Here is a 27,061-nt window from a genome sequence, read left to right as displayed (position 1 = left end):
AAAAAAAAAAAAAAAAAAAAAAAAAAAAAAAAAGAATGTTTTAAAGAGCATTGTGTACTAACCAACAGCTTTTGTAATTTTGTAAAGAATGTTAAAAAACACCCAAGGCCATTGGCAATGTACCAGTGCCCAGCACAGCCTGCCCTCTTGGGGGGACTGAGCCTGAGCACTAAAAGTTGCCAATAACTGGGGCGCCTGGGTGGCTCAGTAGGTCAAGCCTCCGATTCTTGGTTTCAGCTCAGGTCATGATCTCATGGTTTGTGAGTTCCAGCACTGACAGCCCGGAGCCCGCTTGGGATTGTCTCCCTGTCTCTCTGCCCTTCCCCCACTCCCTCTCTCTCAAAAAAAAGTAAAAAAAAACCCAAAAAAACCAAAAAAAAACCCTGCCAATAACTTTCATTTCAAAGCTTTTTTAAAAATTTTGTTTAATGTTTATTTTTGAGAGAGAGACAGACAGACAGACAGACAGACAGACAAAGCACGAGCAGGGAAGGGGCAAAGAGAGGGAGACACAGAATCTGAAGCAGGCTCCAGGCTCTGAGCTGTCAGCACAGAGGCCGATGCAGGGCTCAAACCCATGAACCGCTAGATGACCTGAGCTGAAGTCAGACAGTCAACCGACTGAGCAACCCACGCACCCCTCAAAGCTTGTAAGTGAGCTCTACCCGCAATGTGGGGCTTGATCTCATGACCCTGAGATCAAGAGTCACATGCTTTATCCACTGAGTCAGCCAGGAGCACCCCCCCCCCCCATTTTTTTAATGGAACCTTTATGACACTGTCACATCAGCAATTGGGCTTCAGTACTTAAGAAAAATATTCGCCTCGGCTGGTTAAGTGTTTGACTCTTGATTTTGGTCAGGTCATGATCTCGAGGGTCATTTCATTTCCAGAGAAGACTTGCTTGGCAGGATGTAGCCAGTCACTCCTGCTTAGGCTTAGAGCAGGCTGAAAAGCCAGCACAGAGGTAATGGGGCAGACCTCTCCCAGTTATTTATTCCTAAAGGAGGCTTAGCAGCCTTGACCACTGGTCTCCCCTGGGGGTTTTGCAGGAGTTAGATGAAAGGATGTGACAGAAAGAGAAAGCACCACACTAGGCTTGGAGAGACAGTAGCTGCTCTTTCCAAATGTATTTTATTACCCTGATGAAGCCATCACCAGCAATCATCAAAGTCTCAGAGGCCTGAAAGGAGCATTAGCACCAAGGACCATCACACCTGCTTGGTGATGTCACCAAGGGAGCTTCTTTCCTCTTCTCCTAACACAGGACCCCTCAAGGACAGCCTTTTGCTTCTACTGGACAAAAAGAAAAAAAGAACAGCTGTCTGGATATAGAGATGGTCTACTTTTGTGATTCAAGCCTCCGGATGCAAAAATCCAAAATTAAGAGTGAAAGTCAGTTTTTTGAAAATCTATCAAGAAACATCAATAAAGAGATTATTGAGCTTTAAAAATAAAATCCAGACACAGGCTCCAACATGGACGAACAATGAAGGCATGCTCAGTAAAAGAAGACACAAAAGGGCAAATAATGTATAATTCCCCTTCTATGAGGCCCTGAGAGCCATCAAATTCAGCCACAGAGAATAAGTAGAATGGTGATTGCCAGGGAAGGGAGGAGGGGGAACAGGAAGTTACTATTTAATGAACACACGAGTTTCTCTCTGGAAAGAGGAGAAAGTTCTGCAGACAGATGGCAGTTGATGGTTGCACAACAGTGTGATGTACTTAATGCCAATGAACACCTGAAAGTGGTTCAAATAATTCACATTATAAAAGGTATATTTTACCACAACAACCAAAAAAAATTAAAGATAAACTTTACATAATACTCTTTTTCTAGACCCTTTGACAGGGTTTAGTCAGTCACTCAGAGGCACTCTGCAGTGGACACAGCCCCAGAAACATCTGTAAGGAATCTGCCTCTAGCAGGACCCTGCGCCTCTCCCATCCAGGCCTGGGACCTCCAGGACACGCCTAGGACCCAAACACAGCCAGTGTAGACCATGGCTCCTCCTCTTCTCCAACAAGCTGTTCCTACAAATTTTTCTATAGCTTTACCTGCAGGATTTTGAACAATTCCCCCCAAACACTAGGTTGACCTTTCTGTTGATGAAACCCCTGGGCATGGGGACACCTTCATTCCCCGATAGCCATGGCTGATGAGGTTGCTACCAGTGATTGGTCAGGAAGATATTCACAACTGGGAAGATATTAAAAGATACCACATGCAACCAACTCCTTTGTAGAAGGGTTACTACTCTGGGACGGCAAAGAAGAGAAGCTAAGTGGCTTCTCCACTGATGACCCCTAACCCAATTTTCTTTCAGGCCATGGTGGCCTGGTGATGCAGATAAAGGCAATTCCTGGAGGCCACGAGCAAGGGTTCATAACAAAGGAAACCCAAGGGGCCCCTGGGTGGCTCAGTTAAGAGTCCATTTCTCCATTTCAGCTCAGGTCATGAGCTCACGGTTCATGAGATCAAGCCCTACATCGGGCCCTGCATGGACAGTACAGTGGATGGAGCCTGGTTGGGATTCTCTCTCTCTCTCTCTCTCTCTCTCTCTCTCTCTCTCTCTCTCTGTCTCTCCCCTGCTCACACACATGCTCTCTCTAAATAAATAAATAAGCTTTAAAACAACAACAACAACAAAAAGAAACCTAAGGATCTACGGATCTATCCTTCCCAAGGTCGAAAAGATACCAGAGGCAGGTGGAGCGTATCAACCTCAGGTGCTGAGGCCATCAACAACTTCCCATTCTTCCCCAGGATCAGGGTCACTGTGGCCATGAAACTCACAGAGGCAGGCGTGCTAGGCCTGTGTGGATGGTGCCTGAACACAGAGCCTGCCAGAAAAAGCCAGCTAGAAGGCTTAGATGCTTCTACTGAATCCTGAACTAATATCCAGTCGAGAAGAGGGTGTGTGAGGAACGAATCTAGTAGTAAAAAAAGGGCTAAGGTACAGGTCCTGAAGGGGGGCGGGGGTATCATCAGAAGCTTACAAATTTGATTCTTTGGCTTATACCTATAGCAGGGAGCAGAGGAGCAGTGCCCACTGAGGGAACTCCTTTACTGCATACGCGGGCTGGTCTCAAATAGCACTGCCCCCCTCCTCTGCGAGCTCCTCAGCACAAGTCCTTCCCTTCCACTCAAGGCAGATGCAGCTGTGGGTTGGCTAATGAATGGATGCATGCTGTCACCAAAGAGCTAGCCAAACTCAATCCTCGAGAGACGCTAATGTTGGTAGTGGGATCCCATAAACCTGGGTTTATGAGCAGAGGAAGCCCTAATCCAGACCCTCCTCAACTCTCCTTCAACACTCTCCCTAGGAAGTAAAATAGGAAGTCAATAGTCCTTGGCCTCCAGGACAAATGTGGCACCTGGGATGCTTCATAAAGAACAGCAAAGCACCCAACTAATAGATCCAATGCTCTAATAGAGATGGAAAAGGGGTCGGGGAAAGTTAAAAGGCTTCACATGGTAGCTTAAAAAACAAAACACCCAAAAAACTACCAGGCTCCAAACGATCCAAGAAGACTGCAAATATTCCCAATCACATCCATCACCTTCACAGAGCCAACCTCCCTTCCCCAACTCACCACTAACCTTTGTGGCCTCATCTGAAGTTACAGACGTGTGTATTTCTAAAATATACCACACAATACAAAAAACTACACAGCTTATGGGGGGAAAATGAAATTAAGGGTACAACTAAAAAAACTTTGTCAATGTCACATGCACACAAAAGTTAAGAGCCTAACAAAAACGGTAGCACAGCTGCACACGTTAAATGGGAAATGCACATATACAGCTATGGTACTTTACAAGGTTTGCAGTGAGTTAACTGGGAAGTGGGGCGAAATTTTTTAAACGTGAGATGTGCAAGGGTGTGGCTCATAACACAGTCACTGAGAAAGATGTTTGAGGAGAGTGTACTATCTTCGGGCTGCGTGACTTGGTTCAGCTCAGTTCAATTTTCTGTGTTCATCTAGTATCTCTCACAGGTGAAATTATGCACATCAACTCGAATCCCGTAACGTTCAGACTGGTCCCTGAGATTTCAATCCTGTTGGATGGAACTAATCACGCTTCCAAACAAGTGTTCAAAGCACAAGTGGCTGTACTTGGCTCTGGTACCCAGGCTGTCGGTCACCTGCTGCAGGCTCTTCCGTACAGCAGGACCATAATATGATCCATGCTCGTGGTCCTGATCTAACCGCTGCTTCTCCTGCACTCGACATGCTCAATCTGATTCCAAGTCCAATACTTACTGTCCCCTTCTCTTACCATAAACATGCTGATGAAATAAACCATGACTTTCTTCCACTGAAATAAACCATCAAGCTCACTACATGCCTGAGAGAGAATCCCTTTGAGGTGAAAAGAGGCTGAATTTCTGAGATGGCGGAAATGGAGTCTTACACTGCAAGTAAAAATATATCAGACGCAGGGGCGTCTAAGTGGCTCAGTAGACTAAGTGTCTGACTTCGGCTCAGGTTATGGTTTCATGGTTTATGGGTTCCTGCCCCATGTTAGCTCTGTGCTGACAGCTCAGAGCCTGGAGCCTGCTTTAGATTCTGTGTCTCCCTCTCTCTGCCTCCCCCTGCCCCTGCTCACACTCTCTCTCAACCATAAATAAACATTAAAAAAAAATTTTTTTTAAATATAGTCACCACCGGGAAACAAAGACTCAAAAACACACCACCATCATGGGAAAAAAGGAAAGAACATCTCTACAAACATAATGGCTAGAAAAGGATCTCAGGTTCATGGGTTCGAGCCTCATGTTGGGTGTACAAATCACTAAAAAAATAAAATAAACATAATTAAAAATACTCCAGGGAAACCTCAGGCTCACAATTTCTCTTTTACGCAAGGAAGCTACTGATAATACTTATTTTGAAACACTTTTAGGCTTTACCTATCCTGCGTGGTACAGTATGAATAACAAACCTAACAGTTCTTATTTATGCCAAAACCTTTCCAAAGGAAATTCTGTAGTAGCATTCTCCCACCTAACCTCACGTGTTTTCTCATCACACTTGAAGTCTGACCTTGGGATGCAGCAGTATCTGTGCTCCGGGCCTTCCTTCTCAGAGAGGAAACCTTAAAATGCTTTGCTCTACAATTCCCAAAGCCCTGCTGAGAAACAAGCTGTTTAGGAAAGATAAGTTAGAAGAACATACATGTGAATTATATCTTGATAATAAACAGGAGTCAGCCCCATTATATCTACAGAAGCAACCTCATCCTTCAAAGAGTCCTAATCTGAGGACAGTAAAAGATGGTGGTAAATCATTTCAAAATTAGACACTGACAACATATGCACAAAGAACTCACAAAGTCATTTTTACACAGCATAGAAACCAATCACCTTGTGTATGTATTTGCACTGAGTAGCACCTCAAATCTCTTCCAGAAATTGGTGGGAGTATAAACTACTGGTATAAGTTAGAACTTATATGAACTGGGGCGCCTGGGTGGTGCAGTCGGTTAAGCGTCCGACTTCAGCCAGGTCACGATCTCGCGGTCTGTGAGTTCGAGCCCCGCGTCGGGCTCTGGGCTGATGGCTCGGAGCCTGGAGCTTGTTTCCGATTCTGTGTCTCCCTCTCTCTCTGCCCCCCCCCCGATCATGCTCTCTCCCTCTCTGCCCCAAAAAAAAAAAAAAAAAAAAAAAAAAAAAAAACGTTGAAAAAAAAAAGAACTTATATGAACTTCGCAACAGCTTTTTAAGTGAAGGATTTGCCACAACTGGCAATCCTGGGCACCAAGCTTGGTTCCCAGTCCCTACCCTGGTCCAAGCAAGCTACCCTTCTCTCCTCCTGGCTGGTCCAGAGGCCAGTAGTCTCACCCCCCTTTCTAAGCCATCCTTCTCACAGCACAGTGGTTTCTCTAAAATGCAAATATAACCATATTACTTCCCTGCTTAGGACTTAATTTAGTAATTTTTCCCACTTGCTCTTAACATAAATTCTGAATTCCTTAACTTGGGGCACACCAAAAACCTTTTGCGAGCCGGTTCCTGCTTCTATCTCCAGTCCCGTCTCTTGTACAATCTGTATTTCCACCTCAGAGAATTCCTCTCATTCCCTCAAGGGGCTGTACCCCCGAGCAGAAAGCCTGGCACACAGGAGACCTCAACGGTGTGCTCAGAATTTTAAAGTACGCATTCTCAAACGGGGTGAAAAAACTCACTCTTTTCATGTAAAGCGTAAGATATACATACAGTACATAAAAAGACATATGCTTTATAAAAAGCATTAACATTTCGTGGAGATCAATTAGGAAAACAATATATAAAAGGGGGGAGTTCACTGTAAAAAAAGATTGATAAACACCGCATTAAAGTAAGATTTTTAAATCTGATTTGGAAACTCAAGTTCAGGCAATGCAAAAACCAGCAACACATCCTTCTACTTGAATGTTCCCATTTCACCTCAAGCTCGTAGATAAAACTGAACCCAGTATCCCTCCCTACCCATTAAAAAAACACACCCCCCAAAAACCAAAACGATTCCCTTCGGCGTCTCTGTCCGTCATTACCGTGGTCCCCAAACTCCTAGTCACTGAACTCAAAGGCCAGTCCTGCAGCCAGGAAAACGAGGTTCCAGACTAGCCCTGCCGTGGACTGGTTCGCCGACTGTACGACCTTGGGCAGACCGCCTCAGCCTCCCCAACACTTCGGCAGCCGAAGCAGAGCGCAGGGCTGCAGAGCTGAGACCCTACCTCGGGCTGCGAGAACTTGAAGCAGAACGAAGGCACGACTGTGAATGTAGATGGGGACGGACTAGAATAAGACAAAAGCCAAAACCTCCCCCAAACGACTACTGCGGTAAAGTCCAGGCTTCTCCCCGGACGGGTCAAAGGGTGGAAAGCGGAGTACAGGGAGTAAGTACTGCGTTTCGGGTCTCAAGCCTCACCGCGACCCGGATTCCTCCCCAGGCCCCCGGGCCACCAGCGCGCCGGGGATGCGGGCGGGGGTGCAGGCGCCCGAGGGGCGGGGCCGGCCGCGGGCTTCAGCACACGAGCGGTCCCCAGCGACCGGAAGCCGAGGACCCACGGAGCTCAGGCCCAGGTGGGCGCTCCCAAGACCAGCCCCCGCCGTCCCCAGCCCCACGAGGCCCAGCAGGCTCCGCCACGCGGCCCGGGAGGACTGGCAGGCCCACGATGGCGGGGCGGCGGCGCGAGCACACAAAGGAGGCGGCGTCAGCGGGGAACAAAAAGCTGGCCGGGGCCTCCCCTGAACGGCCCTTGCCGCCCTGTCCGCCTCCCCGAGTGACCTTGGGCGCGTCCGCCCCCCACCCCAGCCTCGGTTTCTCCAGCTGCGCTACAACTAAACGCTGGGACCGCAGCCCGCCGGGGCGGCGGAGGCCCTCAGCGAGGCGTTCGTACGTCCGTCGCCTGCGCCGCGCCGGGCTCACGCAGCCACGCGGACAGCTGGGCGGGCTCGCGGGCTCGGGGGAGGCCCGGCCGGGCGTCCGGCCCGAGGGGGGTTGGCTGCGCTCCGGAGGGCCGCCGCGCCGAGGCCTCTGCAGGCCGCGAAGCCGCCCGAACCCCACACCCGCCCGGCTCTGGCCGGCCGCCCCCTCTCCGTGAAGCCAGGCTTACCTGGAGCCGGTCTGGCCCGGCAGCAGCCAACGCCGACGCAGTCCGGCGAAGAAGCACCTCCGGAAACCACGGAGGAGAAACCCTCCAGCAAGACGCCGCCGCCTCAGCAGCGATCCACTTCCGCTCCGGAGGCCTCGGCTCCACCCCCGGTGCGTTCCCATTGGCCGCCGCTCCTCGTACTCCCGTGGTCTACCGGTGCAGGAGGTATGTTTTCAATTCTATTGGATAAGAAAACCATCTATTACCGCTTTGAAAAGCGCTTCTTTCCGGCTCCGCCCGCGCTCGCGACTCAAGCTCCCGCCTTCCCGCGAGAGAGGCGATCTGCGCCCCCTCGGTGCGCAAGGCGTCTCGGGAGTTGTGGTTTGCAGAGCGGCGGCCGGTTCCGGGCCCCCTGATACGGGGCGGATGCGGCCGGCGGACGGAGCGGAGCTGGGCGTTATTCCAGGCCAGCCGGCCCGAGGCCCGCGTACCGGGCCCACTCCCACCCCGCTTCGGGCCTCAGTTCTCTCTCCTGTGAACGCTCCCGAGCTCTCTGCTATTGGCCAAAACCCGGGCCTGAATCTGCAGGAACTCCAGGGCCCTCGCGACCCGACGTGCCAGGTCGTGGGCCAGCGTCTGGTCCCAGTGTTCCCGGACTGTTTACTAGGCTGGCAGTGAAAACTGGAAGGAAGCACAGCCTGGCCCCTTTGCGGGAACCCGGAGGAGGCACTCAACCAGGACGTCTGGGAGGGCCCCCTGGAGGAAGCGACCTCGGAGCTGGGAACTGAAAGGACTAGAAGGAAGGAGAGAGTTCTCAGAAGAGGTAGCCTGGGTGGGGAGAGAGAGGCTGGCATGTCCAGGAGACTGAAGGCTACCCTTTGTGCGAGGAGCAGAGGTGGGGAGTCGGGGGGGGGGGCGGGGGGAGGCAAGAGTCAGACTGTGGAGGACCCAGATGCCAGGTTGAGTCTGGATTATCCCGAGGGCAATGGGTGCGAGGAAAGGAAGGACTGCACCCGCAGAGGAGCACTCTGGCCCACAAAGGGGCCAGGGCCCAGGCAAAGGGCTGGAGCTCCCCCTGGGGCGTCTGGTGCAACTCGGGGGGTTAAGAATACAGGCTCTGGACCCTTCCTGCCGAGTCTGAGTTTGAATGCTCCGTTGTTTTAAGCGCGTTTCAGTCCCCTCACCTGTTATACGGGAATAGTCACTGTACAGTATCTGCCTCACAGGAAGAAGGTGGACGGTTGAAGGGCTCCACACAGACCAGCACAGGTGCATGCCAGGCCCTGGGAGGTGCTGCAGATCAGAACCCGGAGTGAAAAGCCGGTGGTGGATTCCTTGACTTCAGCTTCCAGAACTGCACTTGGACATGGATTTGGCAATAGAAAGCCTAGCTTGTCCCTCCTATTCTGAGAGTACCCAGATCAGGTCATGGCCATCACGTGTGGTCCCTGGACACCCTCAGGCAATGAGGATGTCACTCCAAATGCCTTGGATGGACAGTTTAGTAGGAGGGGGTCTTCTCCCCGGAAGATTGAGTCATGTATGGAAATTAAGCAGATCAAAGCCAGAGCGTTAATGGTTTTGTGTTGAGTTTACAAACAGTCTCTGTTGTTTGATACTCATGTAATTGTAAAGGAATTTGGTATGGTAGGGTATCCAATAAGTCTGATTCTGTGTGAAACATGTTGAGTTTGAAACATACTGATTTTGATAGTGATTCTAAGTTGGAAGGCACAAGACTTTAGTTTGTGATCATAATTGGGATACTAAAGGAAATTTACAAATTTAAGATAAATGAGACCTTAATGTATCTTTAGGAATTTTTATACTTCTTTAATGTTTTTACTATTTATTTTTGAGAGCACCCACACGAGTGGGGGAGGGGCAGTGAGAGAGGGGGGACAGAGGATCCAAAGCAGTGTCTGTACTGTCTGCACGAAGGCTGATGTGGGGCTCCAACAACGAACCGTGAGATCATGACCTGATCTGAAGTTGGACGCTTAACCAACTGAGCCACCCAGGCGCCCCAGAATTTTTAAATACTTGATAAGGCAGACAACGGAAATGCTAAAAAAAGTTTAGATTCTGCATGTTAAAATGTAATTTAAAATGTTAAAGGAGTGGAACCAACCATACACAGCTAATCAAAATGATAGTTATAGATTTATAGATAAGATTAGTAACTTGAATTTCACAGCCTAAAGAATAGCTAGGGTTTTCTATTTGTAACTTTACTACATCAGGTAGTGTGATGCTGGGAGCATCTGGCTGGCTCGGTTGTAGAACATGTGACTCTTGATCTCAGGGCGATGAGTTTGAACCCCACACTGTGGAGCCTACTTAAAAAAATAAAAAAAGTTGGGGTGCTTGGCTGACTCAGTTGGTTAAACATCTTGACTCTTTAAATTTTTATTATGTTTTACTTTAGAGAGAAAGAGAGTGCAATTGGGGAAGAGGGGCAGAGGGAGAGAGCAAGAATCTTAAGCAGGCTTTCAGTGTGGAGCCTGATATAGAGCTTGATCCCACTACCCTGGGATCATGACCCAAGCCAAAATCAAGTTAGACACTCAACCGACTGAACCATCAAGAGTCTGACTCTTGATCTCAGTTCAGGTCTTGATCTCAGGGTCATCAGTTCAAGCCCCGCGTTTGGCTGCATGCTGGGTGTAGAGCCTACCTAAAAAAAAAATCAAAATAAAATTTGAAGTTAGTGAAAAATAAACGATGTGATATTGAAAAACAAAGTTACAACAAATATCACTTTTCATGCTCAGGAGCTGCCTTCAAGTTCTCTGCAAACATCACTTGGCACTGAACTTGTGGTGTGGACATCCCTGGCTCCCTCACAGATAATGCCTGTGGCCCTGAATATTTCTAGCTTAGAGAAGAGACTGGGACCTTATTGTTTCCAAGTGCCACACAGCTAAATGTAGATTCCTGGGCATCAGACCAGCCAAATCCCCGTGGATGAGGTCTGAGAATCTGCTCGTTAACTATCTCAAAAGAACCCCAGCCCAAGTGAGTTTCAGGTACTGTCAGTGAGGGTCTTCTGGCTATACTTATGCAGAAATTACACTGAAGCAGGATGTGAATTCTCTGGGTGGTCCAGAGAATGCTTTCTCAGCATCAGCTGGACCTGATCTCTCCTGGCTGGTCCTCTTTCCAGGGGCAGTTTGGTTCTCTCTCAAAAGGGCTCACGCAGGTAGGGGAGGCCTCGGTAAACGAAGGCCATCAGCTCTGGAGGGTCGGCCAGACAGCTGTTGTTTCTGAACAAACCTCAAAGCTCAGTGCTTTGAACAAATAGGCATTTATTGTTGCCAAGGAAGCTACAAGTTAGTGGGGGCAGGGGGAGTGTTCCGGTTCTGGCTGGCCTCACATGTCGGGTTCTGCTGGTTTGCTGGTTTGTAGGACGGGTGGGGAGGGCTTCCGCTGGGACAAGTGGCTGTCCTCATATAGTGTCTCATCCCAGCAGGCCACCCCGGACATGCTCACATTGGGGCTGGAGACATTTTGCCATTAATCCACGACACGAGGCCTGCCCTCAGGCTACAAACTCGGGATGGCCCAAGGCCTGTTCCCACCTGGGTTTGTATGGGGCAGGAGTCCCATGTACTCTCAAAGCAGCTCTGAGCTGCTGCCTGGTCCAAGAGGGCAGGTAAGGACCTTGGTGTGGACTGCCAACCAGCATCGCTGCCAACAGCACCACAAATGTGTTGGGCTAGCACCTCTTCCCTCTGCTCCAGGAGCCGATCTGAGAGGTGTGAAGGGCTATCCTCCCCGCCTGCCACGGTGCCTGCTCTGGGCACCCATACGGACCTCCCGCCACCCTGGGATCTGGGTTGGCAGAGCATGTTCGATTCAGGCCAGTGAACTGGAGCAGATGTTCGCACAAGGCTTCAAGGACAGAGAACCCTCCTGAGCTGGCCACCAGGGAGAGATGACCCTTCTTCCTCTGGATGTCGTGACGTTGGAGCCACTCCCAGCCTGGAGACAGAACTCCTGCGTCAGGCACATCCTGAAGGCCACCCCACCTGTGGACTGCCAGATGAGACCTAAGAATTAATTCATCCTTTGAAACTCTCGGAGCTCCTGAGGGACTCTCTGGACATGTCGTAGAAATGGGTTTGAATAACACATCACACAGGATAGGAGAAATGTCGTGTTTATCTCTTTAAATGAAATTTATTCTGCCCCTCAGCTTTTTAAAAAAAATTTTTTTTTAATCTTTATTTATTTTTGAGAGAGAGACAGAGTGTGAGCAGGGGAGGAGCAGAGAGGAAGACACAGAAGCCAAAGCAGGCTCCAGGCCCCGAGCTGTCAGCACAGAGCCCGACCCGGGGCTCGAACTCACCAACAGTGAGATTGTGACCTGAGCTGAAGTCGAAAGCTCAACCGGCTGAGCCACCCAGGCGGCCCCACCCCTCAGCTTTTTTGACAGGGAGGTGGGAAATTTCTCTTTACCAACATGGGAAAGAAAGTCCTGGGGTTCTGATAGTTCAGAATATTCAGGGAGAACTCTGGTGTCTGTTCTTGTCACTTCAATGTGCCCATCCTCCTGGTCTGAATGTGTGCTGGGGTCCGGGAGGACGTCAGGTTTGAGGAGATCTCTCTCTTGGACATCTATCTACCTGGCTGTTTCCAGCCCCTCCCTGACCCCCTCCCCCCTCCCCCTCCCCCCCATTCTCTGTCCTTCCTGGGAGCTTCAGCACATTGTGCTTTTTTCATGATTCTGCATTTCACCAGCAGGCTGTCACTCGGCCAGCCTGTCCTCAAGGCCATGCCCTCTCCAGTCTGGCACTGGATCCAGAGGAACCAAGAGAATGGATGTGTCCTGGTGTGGGCGGATGTCAGTGGCTCTAATCACGTCCCCTTGGTGATGCTGGAGAAGGCTGGGTGGTGCTCTAAAGTCACACAGACTTAGCTGTGGGTCAAGGCTTTTGGGGCTGGTTACTTGACCTCTTCGAGCACTGCTGGCCTCATCAGCAGAATGGGAGGTAGGGGACAGTTCCTGCATCCCCGTGGGTCCCCTCCCCCCAGGGCAGCAATCAGGTTTGCTTGAGACAAATTATGACACAGGCCATTTCCCAGTGGCTCAAGCATTCCAGCCACTTCTCCAACCAAATGCACACGTGCAACCACACAAGTTAAACCACCGGACTCCAGGCAGAGTGGGAATTCCAAGTTTTCACGTGCAGAGGTGGCTCTGGGAGCTCCACAAAGGGGAGGGGCTTGCCCTGGGAGCTAGGGAAGGGCTAGAATCTAAGGCAAGGGTGGTCAGATTTAGCACAGAAAATACAGGACACCCAGATAAATTTGAATTGCAGATAAAGAACGGATACTTTGAGAGTTTGTCTTACGCAATAACTGGGCGTCTTGCATTTTATCTGGCAACCCTGATCTGGGGCAAGTGGACTCCGGGGCAGATTAGGGCGCGGAGCAGGAAGAAGGAGTGGAGGGGGCGCGCGGCGCAGGAAGAGGAGGCGCACACCGCCGGCCGCACGCTTTATTCGGGCGCGATTCGCGGGGCTCCTGGGGGCGCGCCCTCCCGGGCTCAGGCGGCCTCCAGGCGGCGCGCGTGCCCGCAGACCGAGCCGCTCCGCTGCAGCGCCCGCAGCCGGCGCTCCCGGCTCTGCTCCAGCTCCAGCCAGTGCTGCGCCTCCAGCTGCGCCTGCGGGCGGGCGCCCAGGGCTGTCTGCGCGGGCCGGGGCCGCCGCCCACCGATCCCCCCCCCCCCGCCCCCGCCCGCGCGTCGCCAAGCCGCTCCCCCACCCGGGACGCCGCGCCCCCGGCCTCCCCGCCCGCTCCCGGGACTCACCCGTGGCTTGCGATGCGCGGCCCGCGGCGCCGGTACCCGCAGCAGGGCCGCCTGCCTGCGGCGCTCGGCCGCCTTCTCCTCGACCTTGCGCTGCAGCTCGAGCACGCGCTCGTCCTGGGAGGGCGCCGCCGGGGCCGCGGACCGAGCTTTCCTCTCCTCCCACCTGGGCGGTGGACAGGGCGGGCTTAGGAGGGGCCCCGACCACAGGTCAATGGGGGTGTTTTACGTGCAGGGGGGAGAGGCTCTCCAAGGAGCTCTGGGGTGACGTCCCCCCAGCGCCTCTACCTTCTTGCCCTTTGTACTTGACGGTTCAAAAATGTATCTCACGTATATTGGCTACGTAGGTATTTGGAGCAAAAAAGTGAAAACCCTCTTTTATCTTGTGCCTCCTCGCCACTCTCTTGCCTAGAGGTAGCCGCTAATATCTTTGCAAATCTCTATCATGCTAGGTCATTCTTCCTTCCAAAATGAGACCTCATTATACAGATTGTTCCCCGTTGGCTTTGGTTTAGGGGCACTTCACAGCATCAGGGCATGTGGAGGTGCTGTTCCCTCAGCCACCATCCCTGCTTGGCTGGCTCCAGTCAGACTGTGCACTAAAATGGTCCTGGTGGATTCGTGCCAGGAGGTCTGGCTACACGCAGAGAGCTCCAGGAGCTTTGTTAGTGGGTTTGGACCCTTGGAGGCTCCCCAACGCCAACCAGACTGTGTGTGTGGTCTATCAGGCTGAGTCTAGCAGCTGGAAGTGGTGAGACGTCCCCGGCACATGCCACCTTAGGGACCTGCTGAGTGGCCAGCCAGCTGTAGCTGGGCAGCCCCTACCCTACAGCTGTCACAGGACCTCCTCAAATTGTAACCAGAGCAGCAGTCACTCAGGATCGATAGTGATGGATTTTTTTTTTTTTTTTAATTTTAAGAGAAAGAGAGTGCTTGAGCCATGGAGAGGGGCAGAGGGAGAGAGAGAGAGAGAGAGAGAGAGAGAGAGAGAGAGAGAATCCCAAACAGGCTGCATGCTCAGCCTAGAACCTGACACAGGGCTCGATCCCAACCCCCAAGGATCACAACATGAACCAAAATCAAGTCAGACACTCAACTGAGTGAGCCACCCAGGCACTCCAATAGTGATGCGTTTTGTGACCATCGACTGTATCGACTCTTGGGTTTAGCTCTGGTCAATGATCTCACAGTTTGTGAGTTCGAGCCCCACGTCAGGTGCTGCTTGGGATTCTCTCTCCCCTCTCTGCCTCCGCCTCACTCGCACGCGTGCATGCACGTGCTCTCTCTCTCAAAATAAACTTTTAAAAAAATTTAAAAAGTTACAGTGAACAGTCTTGGGATGCTAGAGAAACATGAATACGGACAGGATATTGAGACGATGTTAATTTTCTAGTTGTGTCAGTATGCTGTGGTTATGCAGGACAATGTTTTTTTCAGAAGATGCACACCGGAGTGTTTAGGAGTGAAGTGTCTGAATCCTGCAGCTCCTTCCAGATGGTTCTGCAGGGACAGAGTAAGTAGCTAGCTAGATGGAACACACGGCAAAGGTCATGCTCATGAGCTTTATGCCATCATTTTGCATCCAGGCCATCGTTGCATGATTTTTGCTGCCATTTTTGTATGTCTGAAGATTAGCTAATAAGATAGTAGAGGTGGGAGAAGTTATTGCAAGGGGATGGCCTGGGCAGAAGGGTGGAATGTAGTTGTACAACCCACCCGGGAGGTCGCAAAGGCAGGCTCGCTCCTTGCTCCTGCCTCAGTCGCCTGCCCCTTGGGGCCACTGGTACTGACCTCAAGGCTGCAGACCTCCCCATGGCCGCGCGGCACAGCGAGATCTGTTCCAGCACGTTCTGCAGTTCCTGGCTTCTGGCGCGCTTGCCCTGGATGATCTGGTCTCGCTTCTCTTCCTCCTCGCGCCTCCGGGTCTCCTTGAGCAGGGCCAGCCGCTCGCGAAGCTCCACCACAGACATCTCCCCTTCCAGGCCGTACCCAGGGATCTGCAGGGTGATGGGGAGGCCTGCAGCTGGGCGCCAGGCCCACACCCAGCCCGCACGGCCACCTGCCATGCCCTGAGCTGTCCTCTGCGCCAGCGCCGGTGCCCCTTCCCCAAGTTCCATCGGTCTGGCCCCTGGGCCCGGGCTACTGCCTTTCCTGCTCAGTAGCACCTGTGCAGCATCCCTGCCATTGGGCCTCCCCAGGCTTGGCCTCCCTCCAGGGACCGCACGTGTCAGCTGGGTGCCCTGTAGGCCCCTCTACTGAGGTAGGGCCCAAATGGAACTCAGCCCTGTCTCCCTGAGTCAGGACCAGGGGGCCTGTGCAGAATGCCCTGTGAACTTCCCACATCCCCTGGGATCAGGCCAGGCTCCCACACCAGCTCCCGGGGCCCTGCAGGCCTGCTCCCACCTCAGCAGATGCCAGCCTGGCCTCTCAGGGTGCCGCTCACACGGGCCTCCAGGCACCTGCTCTCTCCTCTCAGCCTCCACTCATCCGGCCTTTGCACACCTGCGCTCTCCCTACACTGCCCTTCCCACCTGGGCCTGGGGGGGGGGGGTCCCGGGACCTCCTTCAACATGAAGGCCACCTGGCCCACTCCCAGGAGCCCTGGCCTCCTGTCCCCAGAGGTCACAGAGGTCTCCCTGACTTGACTGTGAACTCTTGGGCCGGTCCCGGGCCTCCGGCAGGGCAGGCGCGGCGTCCACGGCCGGGCACGCCCCTCGTGCCGGCTGGATCCCGGCTTGGTGCCAGACCTCCCTTGGTCCCGGTGGACGTGCTGAACGTGGTCTCCCGTGGCCACGCCAGGCGCAGCAAGACGTGGGGAGGCTTCCCCCAGTGGGGCCGGGTCCTCACCTGGGTCAGGTCCACGAGCTTGCCCTGGCGCACCGGCTGTGTCTCCAGGGCTCGCAGCTGAGAGATAAGCTCACGGCGCCGCTGCTGCTCCTCCCCCGCGGCCTCTGCACTGCGCTGCAGCAGCTCCCGGCTCTCCTCTATCACCTCCTGGACTTGAGGGGCAAGGGGGTGCTGAGGGGCCGCAGGGTGCCCTGCCCAACCCCGGCCTTCCCTCCAGGGCACTGGGCTCTCGGCAACCGCAGCAGCTCACTTGGGGCAGGAGGCCAGCCAGGGGCGCGAGCCGGGGTGGGGGGGCGCAAAGCTGGGCGCGGCCTCGTGGTCCCCGGCCCCCCGCCCTACCTATCTGCTGCCGGCCCCTCAGGAGCTTCGTCTGTGCCACCTTCACGTTCTTCTGCACCTCCGCCACCCGCTGCACCAGCTCCTTCATGGACCTTTCCTCCCGGAGGCGCCTCTCAGCACACTGCTGCATCAGCTCTGCCGTCTGCCCACACAACCGACCCACCGTGGTCAGAGCCGCAGGGTCCCTCCCCCCTGGAGCCCCGGGCTGCCCCCAGCCCCAGGAGCAGCATGAGGCGACCCTGCATCACCCCGGAGCCCAGATCTGAGCTCAGCAGCTCCCGGGAGTCCCCTGGAGGTCAGGCCTACTGGGGAAGTTCCACCTCGTGTCCCCCCTTCCTCCACTGCGGTTCTGGGGAAACCAAGTCTGAGCCGCTGGGTCTGCCCCGAAGCCTCTCCCCGGCCCCCAGACTCCCCCTGAGAGAGGAGGGCGCTCGATGCTTTGAAGCCATGTGGAGCCCAGGATGTGCCAGCCTCAGGGTCCCTGTCACATGAGCCCCCAGGCACGTCCTGCTGGTCACCCCACTCTTCTTTCTCGTGCTGTTTCAAAAGGTCAGAGTCTTTTCTTTTTTTCTTTTCTTTTTTTTAACGTGAATGTGATCTTTATTATTAGAAGGTCAGAGTTTTAAGCAACAGGACAGGGTGTGGTTTTGCCGCTTTGTCACACGTGACTGGAATCCTCCCGTGTGTCTGGTTGCCTCTTGCCTCCGTGGCTCTGCGCTGCGTTCATTAGCCTCGTACACGTTATCCCCTGGACTGTAGGTGGCTTATTTTTGTGGCTGTACGTTTTGGGGTATATCACAACGCTTTCATCCATTCTACTGTGGAGGGACATTCAGATTGCTTCCAGTTTGGCACTATTGTGAACAATTCGGAATCGCGGTTTCAGTCCTCCAGATACTAAAACGCAGTGTGGGGTTTACGCCTTCTGTCGCTGGCCCAGGGTGGCCAGGGGCTCCGAGACCCCCAGCCCCCGGCAGTCTGTGCAGTGGGGGCTCATGTACAGCTGCACCATCAGTGGAGAATCAGCTTGCAGGCCGCTTGGACTTCAGCTTTAGACACTGGGCACCAAGTAATCCTTTTGTAAAACAATTTGCTGGCGTATATCAAAAATGCCTCTCGACCATCCTTTTTGATTTGTCCAGTTTTGCCCCAGGTTCTAAGAAAGGGAACCAGGGCTCTCAGAGAAATAGCTTATTTTAGGGCTGGGACAGGGAAACCACCAGGTGAGCCTGGTGCATCTTCTAGTGTCCTAAAGTAAGGAAGGACACAGGGCAGTCAGAGGGACGCAGGAGGTCAACCTGAAGGGGCTCCCAAAGGCCAAAGCTGGCAACAGAGTAACACTTTTGATAACACAAAACGTAAAATAAATATGCATGGGTCCACACTGAAAGAGTTGATGGAATGAATTCAAGAAAGTGGGGGAGAAGAGAGAAGTCCCCTGTGCAGCAGAATTCTCAGTAGTTGCCCCCCCACCCCCCGCCCCGGCTGCAGGCTTTGCCTAGAGATCCCCTTCCGCACGGTGCTATGTGGAAAGGGGACACTAACTGCAGCAGAGAAAGCCAGGCACGACCTCGGCCAAGGGGTCAAGGTCAACATCACAGTGAAGAGCTGGTTGACAGCAGGTGCCCTTGACAGGCTGTGATGGTCCTCCTCCCCAAACCCCAACCCCAATCCAACCATGAGAGGAACATCGGACACGCCCCAGCCGAGGGGCATCCAACAGGATACCTGACCCGCTCTCCTTGAAACTGTCAGGGTCACCAAAAACGAGGAAAGTCTGAGAAACTGCCACAGCCAAGAAGAGTCTGAGGCATGACCGTTAAATGTGATGTGGAGTCCGGGGACAGGAAAAGGGCCTTCGTAGGGAGAAAATGTGATGAAATCTAAGCAAAGTGTGGAGTTCGAGTAAGTCACATACCAGCGTTGGCTTCTTGGCTGTGACAAATATACTGCGGTGTAGTGGGTAGCACCTCCCCCAAATTCACGTCTACCTGGAACCTCAGAATGTGATCTCACATCCAATTAAGTGAGGATCTCAGGATGCTATCATCCTGGGTTTAGAGCGGGCCCTAAGTCCAATGACAAGTGTCCATAAGAAGAGAGGGATGCAGAGAGATGTGGACGCATGGCCATGTGAGGACGGGGACAGAGTCTGGGGTGGGGCTGCCACAGACAAGGAGTTTCTGGGGTCTCCAGAAGCTGGAAGAGGCAAGGAAGGGTCCTCCCCAGGGAGCTTAGCAGAGAGCATGGCCCAGCTCACGCCCTCCTCGACCTTGGACCTGCGGCCTCCACAGCTTGGTCAGGCCTGCGGTGCCTCCCTGTGGCGGCCCAAAGCCAGCGTGGAGACGTAAGGCGTCACCAGCAGAGGCGGCTGGGTGGTAGGAAACGGGAACTCTCTGCACCGTCTTTGCAACTTTTCTGTAACTCTTTAAACTGTTCCGAAGCAAAAAGTTTATCGTTAAAAGTATCTTCAAAAACTTGGTAATAAGTGGGAAGATACTTATGTGGAAATACAGGTGAAAAGAGGTGGGCGGCCAAAATCTGCAAGGGGTCTTATCTCAAGTGAGCTGACTAGGGGCAAAGAAAGAACAAACCATGAACCACCGCCGTGGGCGAGGAGGCCTGCCCTGCTGGGTCCCAGGGCCCCTGCCCAGCTGCACCTCGGGGACGGCACAGACACAGCTCAGGGCCAGTGGAGAAGCGGGGAGGGAGGAGAAGAGGCAATGTCTCCTGGCTCTCCATAAATGTGCATGGAACTGGGGCGGGGGGGGGCAGGTGTGAGGGCAGCACAGGACCAAGGAGAAGGCCTAGGCTTGGGGGGGACACAGTGCACTGTGAGTGCCATCTGCCCAGACCAGCTCTGCCACCTCAGGCCTTGCCAGCGTCTTTGTGGTACCCACCTCCTCAGCATCCCCCACACCTGAGACATGCAAAGGGCAGGGGGGCAGGATGGGACAGAGGATCAGAAGTTGTTAGCAAAGAGCCCGACAAGGGGCTTGAACCCACAAACTGTGAGCTCATGACCTGAGCCAAAGTCAGACGCTTAACCGCCTGAGCCACCCAGGCACCTCTGTAGACTTTTTCTTATTCAACACGGCACTGGAAAGTTCTAGGCAGTGCAATAGGCTAGAGGAGCAAATGACAGGAATGTAGGTCAGAAGTTAAGAAATAAACTGTTCTTTACAGATGACATGATTGTCTACATGGAAAATTATAAGGGCTCTACGACAAAATGCCTTGTTTGTCCTAGAAAAATTATAAGGTGGTTCAGCAAGGTCCTGAGATAGATGATCAACACACAAAAGTCAATTACGCTTTAATAGACTAGCATCGGATACATGGACATCAGAATTAAAAATATAACACCACTTACAATTACTCAAAAATAATAAAAGAAACACTTAGGCACAAATCTAACAGAACACGAACAGGACTTGAATGCTAAAAACAAAACACTATACAACACAGATGAAAGAAATAAAGGGTTGAAATAAATGGAGAGACGTGCTGCATTCATGGATTGGGAGCCCCAGTTGGGTGGTCATGGAAGTAGATCCAGACCTCAGACCATGTATGAGCATAAACTGGGCGCAGATTAGAGATCCAGACGTAAAAATGAAATATAAATACTAGAGGACACCTAGGCGCATTGCTCTATAACACAGGTATGGGAAAAACCTTTCTCCTCACTCTTCAAAGTCCAGGCACAGTAAAAGGAAACATGATTAGTCTGCATGGTAAAACACACAAGCAAAGCCAAGTGACAGATTGGGAGGAAATATCTGCATTGTATCATGAAAAGTCACTGTCCCTACTGTGTAAAGAACTCTTAAAAACCAAAGAAATGAAGGCTAAGAGCTTGTTAGAAAATGTTCAACTGATCTTTGGCAAAGGCACCGAGACCACTCAGCAGGGAAGGGACTGTGTCTTCAACAAACGGTGCCGGGAAACCCAGACATCCACACGCACAAGAGTGAAATTAGACCCTTATTTTACACCACACACAAAAATCAATTCAAAGTGGATTAGAGACTTAAACACAAGACCTGAAATCACAAACTCCTAGAAGAGGACAGGAGAAAACTCCCTCATATTGGTCTTCTCTTAGCTTTTATTTATTTATTTTTTTTTTTGGATTTGACATCAAAAGCACAGGCAAGAAGAACAAAAATGAACTACTGGGACCACATCAAACTAAAAGGTTTCTGCAAAGCAAAGGAAACAACCAACAAAATGAAAAGGCAACCTATGGAATGGAAGAAATCATTTGCAAACTATGTATCTGATAAGGGGTTAATACCCAAAACATATAAGGTACTCCTACAACTCAATAGCACCAAAACAAAACAAAACAAAACAAAACAAAACAAAACAGCCAAATAACCTGACCAAAAAATGGGCAAAGGACCTGAACAGACATTTTCCATGTGCCAACAGACACATGAAAAGATGCTCATAACCACTCATCATCAGGGAAATGCAAATCAAAACCACAATGAGATTCCACCTCACCCCTGTTGGGATGGCTATCATAAAAAAGCCAAAAGATAGCAAGTGCTGGCGAGGATGTGGAGAAAAGGGAATTCTGTGCACTGTTGGTGGGAATGTAAATTGGTGCAGCCATTGTGGAAAAAAGTATTTTAATTTTTTTCTGAAAAAATTAAAAATAGAATTACCAGTTTTTAAAAAGTAATCTCTGCACCCAATGTGGGGTTCCAGCTCAGGACCTTCAAATCAAGAGTCACATGCTCTACGAGCTAAGCCAGCCAGGTACCCCCAGAACTACCAGTTTTAAAATTAGAACCCAGAGCCAACCGACACATGAAAAAATGCTCCACATCACTCATCATCAGGGAATACAAATCAAAACCACAATGAGATACCACCTCACACCTGTCACAATGGCTCACATTCACAACTCAGGCAACAACAGATGTTGGCCAGGATGCGGAGAAAGAAGATCCCTTTTGCACTGTTGGCGGGAATGCAAGCTGGTGCAGCCACTCTGGAAAGCAGTATGGAGGTTCCTCAAAAAACTAAAAATAGAACTACCCTACGACCCAGCAATTACACTACTAGGCATTTATCCAAGGGATACGGGTGTGCCGTTTCGAAGGGACACATGCACCCCCATGTTTATAGCAGCACTATCGACAATAGCCAAAGTATGGAAAGAGCCCAAATGTCGATCGATGGATGAATGGATAAAGAAAATGTGGTGTATATATATACAATGGAGTATTACTCGGCAATCAAAAATAATGAAATCTTGTCATTTGCAACTACGTGGATGGAACTGGAGGGTATTACTACGCTAAGTGAAACTAATCAGTCAGAGAAAAACAAAAATCATATGACTTTACTCATATGAGGACTTTAAGAGACAAAACAGATGACCATAAGGGAAGGGAAATAAAAATAATATAAAAACAGGGAGAGGGACAAAACAGAAGAGACTTATATATATGGAGAACAAACTGAGGGTTACTGGAGGGGTTGTGGGAGGGGGGAATAGGCTAAATGGGTAAGGGGCACTAAGGAATCTACTCCTGAAATCATTGTTGCACTATATGCTAATTTGTATGTAAATTTTAAAAAATAAAAAATAAAAATAAAATAAAATAAGGACAAAAAAATAAAAAATAAGTAAATAAATAAATAAAAATAAAATTAGAACCCAGAAGTATCACTTCTGATATAGATTCAAAGGCAATAAAACCACTGTTTTGAGGAGATATCTGCACCCCCCATGTTCACTGCAGCATCATTCACAATAGCCAAGACATGGCAACAACCTAATTGTCCCTTCAGAGACGAATATGAGAACACTCTGCAGCCTTAAAAAAGAAGGAAGTCCTGCCATTTGCAAAAACATGGGTAAACCGGGAACATATTATGTTAAGTGAGATAAGCCTGGCACAGGACAGTTGCTGTAGGATCTCACCTATGTGTGGAATCTAGCAAGGTCCACATCGTGGTTGCAGAGACCAGAGCCATGGGCATGGTGCAAGTGCGCGAAGTCTGTTAGAAGATGGGTACGTTCCAGAGACCTAATGTATAGGGTGGGGACTGTGGTTCATAAGAACGTGTACATGAAATTTGCTAAGAGAGATCTCCAGTGTCCCTGCCACACGTGGAGGAGGTGGCTGCGGGAGGGGACGGATACAGCAATTTGCTCAATTGTGACAATCAAGTCATGATGGGACGTGTATCCGAACATCCTGTGACAGACCTTCAATTTCACTCGTCCATCGTGCCGCAGTAGAGCTGCGAGAAAACGGACAAAAGGCACGAAGAGGTTGTTCACAGAAAGAGATAAAGAGATGGCTCTTGAATATATGGCAACATGCTCAAATTCATACATAATCAATGAAATGCAAATCAGAACTGTACCGGGATACTGTTTCTCACCTACAAGACGAGCGAACATTTCTGAGTTCAGCACGGCATACTCTGCCGGGGTCTGCGCACGCTGCCCCGCGGAAGGTGAGGAAACTGTGTGCCCAACAGCGGGGACCGAGCCCCGCTCTCAGTTAACTTTGGGGCTTAGCGATGTCCCCTCTAGAAGCTTACCTTGAAAACCTCTCTCCACAAACACGGAAAACTGGCCCTGTGTTTCCCATTGCAGACAAAGCAGGGCGTGGCATTTTATGTAAGGGACAAGGGAGGAAGGAAGGATTTGTACACAAGTGTACGTATTTGCTTTAAGGAAAGATGATCCAGAGGTTAATGAAAATAAGAATTGAGGTGGGTAGGTGGCAAGGGACTTACAAGAAATGACGCTTCTCTGAGTCTATTTTTCAGATCGCTTTGACTTCCTATTTGTGAAAAAGTACACTAAGAAGGAAGGAAAAGCAAACCCTAACATCAAATACAAACAGACACAAACAAGTTATCCAAAGGGCATTTTCAAGTGAACTTCCAGCATGGTCCCCTCCCCCTGCCCAATGCAAGTCCCCAAGGGCACACATCTGGGGACAGACAGAACCGAGGACCCCAGGCCACTTGGGAGCCACTGCAAAGAACAGGCTTTCAGGGAAACACAGGTTGGGGCCCCCCACCCAGGCCACCTGTCCTAGGAGGAGGCAGAGCCAGGACTGAGACGTCTAAAGCTTCTGAAGATGCCTGCAGACCCTCCTATGGGAGAGGATGCCATACGCAAATGTGTTGGCTTTCCAGAAGTTTCTGCCAGAACCTCAGATCCTCCTTCATGTGTGGATGTGTGGGCCCACTGCCCCTCCTGGTGGGGGCAGGGGGCAGTCTGGACCAGAAGTGCTGGCCAGACTGTCCACTGAGAGAGCCTCCAACCCCTGCCCCCAACCCGTGAAGGTGCAGAAAGAGAAACCACAGCCACTGTGTGGATCTTAGGGGTCAGACCACAAGCCATGACCACGGGAACTGCCACAGCCCGCCAGCCGGCCCCCAGGTACTCCCGCTGCTCCCGCAAGGCTGCGTCACCTCCTCCTTCTTCTGGTCAGCCTTCTCCTTGTTCCCTTGCACCAGGCGCTGCCGGGCCAGGATGGCCTCCTCGTGGCTGAGTTTCCCCTGCAGCCTGTGGCACTCGCTCGCGGCCAGCTGCTCCTCCCGGCCCTCCGCCTGCACCTTCCTCTGCCACTCGAGGAACTCGGAAAAGTCCCCGGCCCCGTCCACAAGCTTATCCACCCTGGGGAGAGGGGACAAGAGTGGGGGCCTGTGCTGGCCGTGGGGGGGGTGCACGGGTTCCCTGGGGGTGCGGTGGCCTCACAGGCATGGGGAGCCGTTCGCCCATCGCGGGCCATAGCACCTGTCCGCCACCCACCGTCCGCCTGTCCCCGTCCTGTGCCTCCACCACCTTTTGGCCACCTGTTCGTCTGCTCACCCATCCATCCACCTGTCCATCCTCTCATCCACCTGGTCAGCCACCCAAACTCCCACCCACAGCCCAACTCATGCGGTAAGCACAGGGGACCGGGGTGCTGGTGGTCAGCGGGGGGCCTCAGGGGGTTCTGAAGAGCAGGTGACCCTGAGAGAAGTGTGGGCTGGGCCAGCTTTCTGCTAAGCCGCCTTCTGCCCAGTTTCCCTCACTGAGCGGGTCATCTTCTTCAGATGCAGCCGTGACCCTAAGGCTGGCCTGCCTGTGGCACCCCCAAAGCACCACAGCCACCAGGCCCCGCCTTCCCCCCCTGCTGGCAACCTCCTCCCCTCCCAGGAGAGCCGTCCCTGCACCCCTTCCTCTGAACAGGGTGAGGAGCCGCCCGCCTACCTCTCCAGCTCTTTCTCCACCTGCCGCTGGTATAGAGATCCTTCCCGCAGGATGGCAGCTGTGTTGAGCTTCACAGGGACGTTGTTGGTCTGCAGGAGACAGGAGGGGCCAGCTGTAGTCTGGTGGCTGGTGGGGGAGAGTCGGGCCAGCAAGTGCCCCCCTACCCCCCACACTTGCCCCCGGCCCCTAGGGTGGGGCCTCCCTCAGGGCCTCCAGCTCTGGCCATCTGATCCCTTGGGCACAGACCTGGCCAGGAAGTGAGTGTCCAGGGAGCGGGGACTAGACCAGGCACCCCGTGCCCAACCTGGCCGGTCAGGAACACCCCTCACCTTGTAGAAGGTCAGCTTTGGAGTCTTAAGGATTCGGGGCAGGAGTCGGGGCTGCAGAGTCTTCTGGGAGTCCTGCGGGGATCAGGCCCAGCACCTGTGCCCACTGGGTGCCCTTGGACGCACCCTGGGGGAATGGTGGGCCCAGCACCCCCGGGAGGGCCAACGCGCTCCCCTGTCCTCACTCCAGCTGCCCACCCGAGTGTTCCCAGCCCACCCCCTGCTCACGGGTCCCATGACAACACTTCTGTCTCCCATGCCCTCCCCCGTCTTTCCTGGGTGTAGGGCCGGCCAGGCCTGGGGACCACAGTTCCCGGGTGCTTGAACCTCTGGGTTCAGGGCCCGTCCCCCGAATGGCTCCCTGGCACTGGCTTCCACGACTGGCTTCCCGGCTGCTAGGAAGTTGCTCCTTGCCTGCTGCTGCTCTGGGGTGCTCCCAGGAGGGGCCCCACAGCCCCAGTGTGCGGAGCGGTGGGTAGAAGAGCCCCCCCTTGGAACTCAGCCAGCACACCCCCAGGGCCATGCCCCGCCTGCCCCAACTGCTTGTGGGGGCCAGGGTACCGCTGCCTCGCCCTGCTGCCACCGGCGGTAGGGGGAGCCCACAGTGGGGAGGGCAGGGCAGGCCCACTCCTCTGGACAGAGCGCCCACCACGAACAGGCCTTCCTTGTCCCGCGTCCTTTACTTTTTCTTTATTGACGAACTTACCTTGGCTTTTTTTTTTTTTTTTTTTTCTTACGGAAACAGTAAGTGCTCAGCATGAAATGTGGGAACACCCAGAGAGGGATGCGTGGATCGCCCGTGCGGATCTGGAGGTAATCTGCACGTGCCGCCCCGCCCAGGCTTGGGGAGCAGAGACCGGACAGGCTAAAGAAGGGGCTCATCGCATCACCGCTCAAAGGGCGCAGGGAGGGACGGTTCCATGTGGTGGGAGAGTGCCACCGTGAAGACCGACCCAGGGCGAGGAGGGTGCGTGTTACCTGCGTCGGGGGCTCCCCGCGGGACCTGGGCACCGCGCACCGCATCTCCTCCATGTTCGCCCTGAGCAGCAGCTCCTGCAAGAGGCAGCACTTGGCTCTGGCCCCACTGGCCACCCCCCGGCGCCCTTGGGCCTCGGGAGGGACGAAGGCACAGACCAGCTTCCCGCTCTTCCTCCGCCCCCCCATCCCCCACCTCCTCACAGAACACCCCCCAGAGGGTCTAGGAAGGCAGGGCTCGTCGGTGGGTCCTCACCTCCGCCTTCCAGCGATTGTGCCTCTTGGTCGTCTCCAGCAGCTGCTGCTCCTTGGGCGGCTGGTAGGTGCTCCTGGGGACCTGGTGGGGTGGCCGGAGGAAAGCCTGCGGTCAGCGGCTATGGTGTCCGGGGTGTGTAGAAGGGCCAGGCTGGTGGCCAATGGGATATGGGTGAAGAGAGGGCGGTGCCGGGGACAGGAGGGTGGACCGTGGTGCCCGTGCCAGCAGAAGCAGGGCTGGGAGGGAGGCTGCTGGGCTCTGACTGGGATCCCCTGGGTGCTGGTGGCCATCCGGGGGAGGGAAAGGAAGGACGGCAGGCCAGCAGCAAGAAGGGAGGTGGCCAAGCACGGGGTCCAGGCCCAGTAGACACTGGGGGAACAGGCAGAGGACCACTGAGTGGGCAGGGGATGGAAGGGGAGGTGTGGAGGGGAAAGTGAGTCCAGAAAGGTGTCATGGACCCCAGAAAAGTGAGGGTCAGGGAGGGGGCGGGGCCATAGCATGAATACTGCAGAGGCCAGGGTGGCCTGAGAGCCACCCACAGGGTCCCGTCACAGGGACCCTCGCCAGCCTGGAGGGAGCAGTGTCCATGGGGGTGGGGCAGGGGCAGCCTGGAAACCCCTGAGCTCCAGACCCTAACTCTTTTCCCTCTACCCTGTGTGCCTAAGGAGCATTGGAA

At 53.0% G+C, this 27,061-nt stretch overlaps 2 protein-coding genes and 1 long non-coding RNA gene across 7 annotated transcripts in view; 1 reads left to right on the top strand and 2 right to left on the bottom strand.

Moving 5' to 3' along the window:
• The window catches only part of RNF4 (ring finger protein 4), a 32,010-nt gene extending 24,191 nt beyond the window's left edge, over positions 1-7,819 (bottom strand). Inside the window, exon 1 of one of the 5 annotated variants that reach the window (XM_049630191.1) lies at positions 7,610-7,819. The gene's annotated coding sequence lies outside the window, so the exon portion shown is untranslated. The other 4 variants (XM_049630187.1, XM_049630190.1, XM_049630188.1 and 1 more) reach the window with 4 other exon arrangements.
• Positions 7,820-7,823: 4 nt separating this feature from the next.
• LOC125922567 (uncharacterized) lies at positions 7,824-9,398 on the top strand. Its single transcript, XR_007457699.1, has 2 exons — positions 7,824-8,411; positions 8,815-9,398. It is a non-coding gene; the product is annotated as an uncharacterized LOC125922567 (long non-coding RNA).
• Positions 9,399-12,280: 2,882 nt separating this feature from the next.
• Positions 12,281-27,061, bottom strand: part of CFAP99 (cilia and flagella associated protein 99) — a 41,125-nt gene continuing 26,344 nt past the window's right edge. Inside the window, exons 7-16 of the mRNA XM_049630185.1 lie at positions 26,386-26,466; positions 26,133-26,207; positions 25,158-25,229; positions 24,829-24,917; positions 24,045-24,249; positions 16,587-16,728; positions 16,248-16,399; positions 15,192-15,397; positions 13,404-13,566; positions 12,281-13,256 (exon numbers count right to left, since the gene is read on the bottom strand). Of these exons, the coding sequence (XP_049486142.1) occupies positions 13,140-13,256; positions 13,404-13,566; positions 15,192-15,397; positions 16,248-16,399; positions 16,587-16,728; positions 24,045-24,249; positions 24,829-24,917; positions 25,158-25,229; positions 26,133-26,207; positions 26,386-26,466 (1,302 nt within the window). The 3' untranslated portion in view covers positions 12,281-13,139. The remainder of the gene's footprint in view (positions 13,257-13,403; positions 13,567-15,191; positions 15,398-16,247; positions 16,400-16,586; positions 16,729-24,044; positions 24,250-24,828; positions 24,918-25,157; positions 25,230-26,132; positions 26,208-26,385; positions 26,467-27,061) is intronic.

This window comes from Panthera uncia, chromosome B1 (genome assembly GCF_023721935.1).
Source record: "Panthera uncia isolate 11264 chromosome B1, Puncia_PCG_1.0, whole genome shotgun sequence".
Classification (NCBI taxonomy): Eukaryota; Metazoa; Chordata; class Mammalia; order Carnivora; family Felidae; genus Panthera; species Panthera uncia.
The sequence above is the reverse complement of the archived record's forward strand: the minus strand, read 5'-3'. Positions and strand labels throughout refer to the sequence as shown.